This window comes from Mycetomoellerius zeteki, unplaced genomic scaffold (genome assembly GCF_001594055.1).
Source record: "Mycetomoellerius zeteki isolate Tzet28-1 unplaced genomic scaffold, Tzet1.0 scaffold290, whole genome shotgun sequence".
Lineage (NCBI taxonomy): Eukaryota > Metazoa > Arthropoda > Insecta > Hymenoptera > Formicidae > Mycetomoellerius > Mycetomoellerius zeteki.
This window is the reverse complement of record NW_017257272.1, coordinates 25,643-33,464: the sequence shown is the minus strand read 5'-3', so window position 1 is coordinate 33,464 and position 7,822 is coordinate 25,643. Positions and strand designations below refer to the sequence as shown.

The window sequence follows — 7,822 nt, the reverse complement described above, 5'->3', positions numbered from 1 at the left end:
GCAGTAAAACTTAAGTTTTCCTTATAGTAAATACTTCAAAAAATATTTTAATATATAACAAAGTTGATTTATTTATCTTTAATATGTTTAAAACTTGAAAAAATCTAACTATAACCATTATACCCCAGGTTCCCCTATATTATTTAATTTATTGAGCCTTTTTACTTAATTTTAATTTTAAATCTCTTGTTCAAATTTCAGTAAATTGATAAATTTCAGCAAATTTATAAGAAAAGCGCATCTTATTTTTATTCGCATTTTAAATCGTAAATAATAATATTTATACTTTTATAATAAATTACAATTTAAATAAACTGAGAGAAATGTCATAAAAGTTTAATGACAATCTGCGTCGTCGCGGTTTTTGTCGCGTTTTTATCTCGTTGCATTGTATGATATATCGTGGTATAAGGAGAACAAAAGTACTCTGCGCGAGAGGAAGCAGTGGCGATTGAAGTGACGGTACACATACGACTGCATACGACATTGGATATCGAATTTATTTTCTACGTCGCAAAGGCGAGCACGCTTCGCTATTACGTTTCGCTTTCATACAACTGGTTGGTAGTGGTTTATGGTTTATACGAGTCTCACACCGCGGACAATGACGAATCCAATCGTGACGACTCTATTAATTCTCCGATTCTCGACTCGGCGAACTTCCGCGACCGATTCGTATCTATCTCTTATCGAAAGAAAACGTTTAAACGGAACTCGTCGAGCACTGACGCATTTTCAGCGACACTTGGTTTATCAGACCGATCCGACGAGCGACACGTCAGACCCGATAACGGGGAAATTGATACAGGCTTTCGGGTCTCTACAAATTATTTTAACGCCTTTAAATCCTGCAGGTAAAAAAAGTTGATAGAGAAAACGATTGGATTTCTATCAATTTGTATCGTTTTCTATAAGTTTATATCATTTTTTATCGTCGATTTTCTATCGACCTCGCGAGCGACCGGATATGGATCCTATCATATTTTATCGGGTTCTATAAGATTTTGTACAAGGTTCCTATAAGATCTTTCAAATCAGTGAATTCACGAACCAGATTCCATATTCAAAACGATAGGATTTTTCTATCATTCTCAATCATTCTAACTTTTCTTACCAGGGAATTCTAATATCGTACCTATAATCCTTTAATCGTAAAATATTTTATTGCAAAATAATTTAGCCATTAAAATTTGATCTCTGCCAAATATTTCTGAGATGTCTGGCATTGCAAGACACATTTATTATATTATATATACTGTGAGAGTTTTTTGTTTATATAATCGTTCTGTTAATGAATAATTTTTCACCTTTTCACTACCGTGTTTCACAAGGTTTCCGTAAAAACGAAATAAAGTTTCTACAAGATTGTTCTTTGTTATTCGAAGAATGAATTCTTTTTTTTAGACGTCATAACAAAGTTTACATAAAAATATAAAAATGTTTACTGTTGAAAATTCGATACAAGTATACTCGTGCATTGACAGAAGCTGAGTTAAAATCGCTTATAATTTAATTTTTTGGAATAAGGTGGTAATTTCAACGCCTAAAGAAGTGTATATGGCTTCGTGGCTTCACCATAATGAAACGAATACGATCACCGAAAGTAGCATTTGGCAGGTAGGTATAACCATGCGTCAACATTAATTGGATAGGGTAAGTCGACACTCGAGTAGTCTTCTCCTCCTCTCGTACATATGGCTCGTAACACGAGCCCTAACTTCAGGATTCTAACTCTCATATACTTATAATCTGGAATGCAATTTCTTTCGATTTCAACAATGAAACGAATACTTGATACTGCGCAGAGCTTTGTCCAACAGATTTTAAATCATCTTACAGAATTTTTCATGATTCGACATATCAATAACGCAGACGATTTTGAGGTCAGAGTTGCAATGCTGGTCAGTCACTTTGTTATATACAAAAATAAGTAAAGATAATTTCATCAAATTTTCCGAGAATGTTAAGATGAGTGAAGATATAAAAGGATGGAACGATGAAGATGGATGGAAGCATCCACGTGATACAAAAGATGAATAATCCGCCGAGGGAGAGCCGTGTAAAGCTTAAATTTGGTGGAAATAAACATTTCGAAAAAGTATATTTATACTCTTACGTTACACATTCAAAGAATAAAATCGAAATTGAATCAAATGAGTTACAATCGTTTGCGTTTGCACAATGATATCGTATACGCGTAAAGAACGTAAAGAAGCACAAGAATCTCTCTCCTTCTTTATGCAAGCATAAGAGTGCATAAGAAAGTGGCCATGGAAAAATCTTTCCCAGTCGGCGCAAGGTGTAACACAATGGTGGACGCGACAATGGAAATTTAACAAAGGAACGTGCAGCCTTCAAGTTATACATATACATGTATTTGAGGGTGATATGTACCAAGTCACCATCATGTTGCACACATCCTGTATATAAATGCAACTAAAAAATGCATGTGGAAGTGAATGAAATTCGAAATTACTCTCAATGTTTTGATTTTGTCTTTAATAATTCATTGTCATGCGTTGAAATTGATTATTCTTATTTAGCTTTCAAGTGATATCTTGTATCAGTACACATATTATATCGCGACTTTTGCAATATAGAATATATAATATGCGAATAGGTCAAAGCTAGCTCCCTTCAAATCCAAGCTGGTTAAACGAGGGTAAAAGTGGGTTACTCGAGCAATCTGCATCATATCGCAGCATTAAAATTAATTAAGCTTGGTTATTGAAGGTGAAATTGAAAGCCATTACGCGGCTTTACCCACGGTTTAGCAAATGACAGTGGGATACTATACGACGGTTTGTTCTCTCCTCAGTAGGAGAGCTATAGTGTGGTCGGTCGCGTGTAGGTGTATATATATATATATATACATATATATATATATATAATACATATGTATGTATTGGGCATCAACACACGCTGAAAACGCTCCGGATCATCGTACTCGCTAATGCATAAAACGTAACATTTCCGGCAGGTATATATAGGGTGTTCTATCGCCAACCGATCATATCTGGTGATAATGAGTCACAACCATTTGGGATCGAGCTCGTCTTAATGTTAATAAAAATTAATGAAAAGTCATCGTGTGGTAATTTTATTTGATTTGATTAAACGTCTTGGCAATACTAAAGTTGTACCAATTGGTTACACGGAACCAATCGGAAAAATGAAGCTGACTGAATTGATGAATAAAATAATAGATATTAATTACACGAAAACATTTTGACGCTTAGAATGTCGATACTATTTGAATTCAAGTAAATAATTTCACGAAAAAAAAAAAGGTTTTAAACATTTTATTCGTGCAAAAGATATCACGTTGCTTTTGTACAATTCGGAAAACGTCGATCCAGTTGCAAAATCGTTATAAAGAGAACCTTATTCGCACACTCGCACCTCCAAACACGCGATGAGAATGTAGGGACACTTGTTACTTGAGCAAACGTTTGCATGGATCCTCCAGGTGTGGTTATTAAATCTGCTCGAAGACGGAAAAATCGCTCGGCGACGGAATATTATCACGAAAGGCCCATGCATCTATATATACATGCATATATGATATATGTATACGTATATCGACCGCAGGAAGATCGAAACGCGGACGAACGAAGATGAGGTCGAGAAGGAGGCTCGGCTACCTCCTTCTTTAACCATCTCTGCGAAAGCAAGACAGAATGACGTGGAATTGAACGGAAGTCGCTCGCGGCCTTCGCCGCGCTGACTTTTCGCGTCTCACACGCTCGATACTCAGTGACCAAAAACCCCGAGATTGTAACGAGTTCTCGACAGTTCACGAAACGCCTAAAAGTGTAATACATGCATTTACTTGGGAACATGACATTGGAGACGCGACAATTGCAGTAGGATATGTGACCGTCGTTTCTACTAATTAACTTTAATCTCACTTTATCTTTTTTTAGTTTTAAAAATTAAAAAAAAGTTAAGAGTAACTTGAATCGAGATTAAAATTAATCTACACTTGGTGGAAACACAAGCATTAATCTTTTATACTAAAAATTAAAATGTGAAAGAAAAGTTTGAAAAAGTCGATAAACTGACCCACTTTCTTAGAAAATAAAAAAATATCAAAATTTTCTTTTTTTTTAGAATGAAAGACATCCCATGTGTCGAAAGAAAAGGATTATCGGGATGAAGTCATCGTGTGTTCGTCGAAAAGCGTTCGATATTCGTATACATACCTTCCTGTCACTATACGGAGCACGTTGCAAAAATTAAAATTCAGAATTAGAATTTCATCCATGCAAATTTTTACATTGCAGATATTGTTATTTATATGGTTTATACGAGTTTCGATCAAAGCGATGTTTATTAAATCTACCGTATATTTGTGCCTAAATAAACGATTAAAATGTTTTCAGCTATACCTTTCGGGAGAGGTATATCTTTCGTTTTTATACTGCAAAAAAAAAAAAAAAATTACGTATTATTATTATACGAGTATATACGAGTATATATTATACAGATGCTGATGTTATTAGACAAATTTTTTGATCGCATCTCTTTGCGTTATTTTTCAAAAACAAGATGCAAGAATCGTTTGCCGAGTTCAGTTATGGCATGTAATGCTGGCTGAGCACGCCGTGGTGTAATTACTGAATTCACGCTAGTCATGGTACAATAGGCAAGGTTGCAAAATCTGCGCTATGTCAATTCGTTCGTTATTAAATATTAGATAATATCAACCGTTTGTTAATAGCATTAAATGTTGGACGCAATCCAATTTATCTACTGTTACGGGAATATATATATATACATACGTGTAAATATTTATTTCAAGTCTACGCGACTGTTTGAAACAGACGAATAATGGCGCGGGAAACATGGGAAAATGCGTGTGTGATTCCATTTTCTAACCCACAACACGTGTGGATTACAAAACTAATTAAAATCTAAAGGGACAATTTCGACCGTTTCCTTATTAACTTTACTAACAAAGCGATTCCCAATCGTGTGAACGAGTTAAAAGTAAATAGGGGAAAGTTGCCGAATGCGTACCACTCTTAACCTATTTTTTATTATATTTTCCATTTGGCAGTGTTTTATATGCAAATGAACATTAGAAATTGTAGCTTGAGGTTTTGGACGCTTGTTATTACACGCTTGTTTAACTTTCCATCAATAACAAATTAATTTGTTGTAAATCTTTTTGTAACATGCTGCAACCGATCGCCTAAATCGTACCTATTGGTATTTTTTTATCGTATTTCCTTTGAAATACCTATTGAATTTATGAATGAAAACAATTAAAAATATAAGATATTAATAATAGAAGTAATTAATTAATACCTAATTTTAATAATTTATTGAAGAAAATCAAATATTTTATAATTATTAAATAACAATAATAAAAAAACAAATTACACCAAAAAAAATTTGCTTAAATATAGTTTTGCACTTGATATTTACATTGATATCAATTATTATAGTTTTATTATTGTCAGTTATCAGCCTTATCTTTTGATAGTACGATTCAGGAAACTTGACGAATTTTGTAAAAATATCGATTTAATCTTTACAATGGTTGCAAATATGTATATACAATGAATGTAAAATACTCTACAATAAATCTTCTTTTATAAAAATACAAAAATTTATAATAAAAAGGGATGATCGCGTTGTTATCAGCTACATAAGTTGATTAAAAATTAATATCAGATATATCTGATTTTTTAAAACGCCGCTAACATCCATAAAACAAGATGTAGGATGTTATATTTTTGTCTATATTACTCATTTCTCATATATTTTGCATTATCGTTACTAAATATTGCCTATATTAACTAATAATATAAAATATTGATGAGGCACGATTTAGGCGATCAGTACGCATTCGGCAACTCTTTCCTGTAGTAATATTTCATAAATATTATTCGAAACGTATATAATACACATATCCGCTTTGGCATTTTAGATATTTCCACGGAAATCCAAATCGTTTCAGTCATACGCTACAAGACGCAAGTAATCGCGATATCTTCAACCTTCGCAATTTCGCATTTTTTCATGCGTCACGCGACTGCTTCGCGACAGCAGTACAGTATATATGTATGTATATCGACGCAATCTGATATATACGAGCGAGCGAAATTGAAGCGAAACATTGAGATGTTTTTGCAGACGCAAGAGACCTTCAAACGTAGCTTTTCAGTTCAAATTTGGTCTCTACAAACAAGAAGCAGAAGATGGAGAATCTTCTCCATCGGATAAATCTTGCTGTTGGATGACAAAATTTTTTGACAAACACTCGGTATTACATTAGTTTGGAGTACTTTCCGTTTGGCGTTGACAAGTCGACATGTTCTGTTACTCATTGAACGTCAAGAAAGATAGAATGTTATGACACAGTCCATCGACTTGCGTTACCAAATGGAGGAAAACACTCGAAATTATCCTATACTCGATAGAGTTGTAAAAAAATGTTTTCATCTAACAATAAGATTTATCCGATTCTTCTAAAGTAATCTAAAGAAACGGATCGACAGTAGGATGATAGATAATTTTGAAACGAACGTTATCACAAGTAGATTCTTCGAATGAACATGAAACCGTTTACCGTCGGTATTAGAAAAAGTGAGCGATATTCGTGGAAATGGGAAGAAATGCTCGGTAAGAAATTTAGATGACTTGGGTGCAGGTGCCTTGAAAGACGCTCGGCAGATGCAAGTAAGAATCGTACGTGACATGGTAAGACGCGTCGGGCAACTATACTTACGTCCACGCGCCCAGCCACCCAGCCGCCCAGCCGCGCACGGCGCAACGGGAAAGGGGCGCAAGGGAAGGTAGAGGAAAAAAGGGAGACGATGGGTGGCGAACTTGTCGCTGTTTTTGAAAGGCAAGGCAGGCAGGATTCGCGACTCTACGAAGCACTACGAAGCGCTCGCGAAAGCAAATGCAAGTATGCGCGCGAGCGAGCGAGCGAGCGAGAGAGAGAGAGAAAGAGAGAGAGCGAAGGGAAGCGTTCTCGCAGTTCTCGCCCCATCGTTGGACGCTGTCAAAAATCGTTACGGTCCTTGCCCTTCGTCATCATTCGTCGTCCTCCGTCCAAGACGGGCTATTCCCTTCCGAAGTCGAGTAGGGATTTAAAAAACGGTTGCGAATTAAAGGAACGGTCCGCGTCCGCCCTCCGATTTCCAAATCCTCCGACGCGTGATCGATATCCTCTTTGTCCGAACGCAGATACATTGCACGTTTGCGGTTGAAACAGCCGAACAGCCGTGCGAGCCAAGACACGGACGTAGACGTCGGAGGGTCGAGGCACGAGGCATTCGAAAGGATCGGCCGATATTGAACGTCCTGTCGCGGCGCGGCGCGGCGCGGAGCGGAGCGGAGCGGAGCGGAGCGACTCGGCGTACCGTTCTTACAATTGGCGTCTAGCTCAGGAGGCGCGACCGAATCGCACGACGTGGGATTTAAATAAGTCGCGAAAAGAGACGGGGAAAGAGACGAGCACGGCTCGAGGAAGAACTCGGTAGTGCTCCGATCGCTCCGTCCATCGACGCTCTCTCTCTCCTGGCGCGATCGCAGTCATGTATATGCATTACTCACTTCATGTTTGCTTGGCCGGTGAGCGTATGCTATGCCTTCATGCAAGCCGTATTCCTGCTTCTACACAGTATATCACCGAGCCCATGAAAACACGCGAGATTCGGACAAGATTTGCGGTAGTTCGACATATAAATAACGAGAATGAATCTAACGCGCGGCACTAACACCACCGTGACACCCTGCCGCTGCACATCTGGCCGGCCATATTGCCGTCATTGCCGATGTTGCCGACTCCGAAATCCGAATTCCG

At 37.1% G+C, this 7,822-nt stretch overlaps 1 protein-coding gene across 2 annotated transcripts in view; it reads right to left on the bottom strand.

Annotated features, from left to right (window-relative positions):
- Window positions 1-7,780, bottom strand: part of ena (ENAH actin regulator enabled) — an 18,081-nt gene extending 10,301 nt beyond the window's left edge. For both annotated transcript variants that reach the window (XM_018450649.1, XM_018450650.1), the window contains exon 1: window positions 7,573-7,780. In XM_018450649.1, coding sequence (XP_018306151.1) covers window positions 7,573-7,577 — 5 coding nt within the window. In that variant the 5' untranslated portion in view covers window positions 7,578-7,780. The remainder of the gene's footprint in view (window positions 1-7,572) is intronic.
- Window positions 7,781-7,822: the final 42 nt, after the last annotated feature.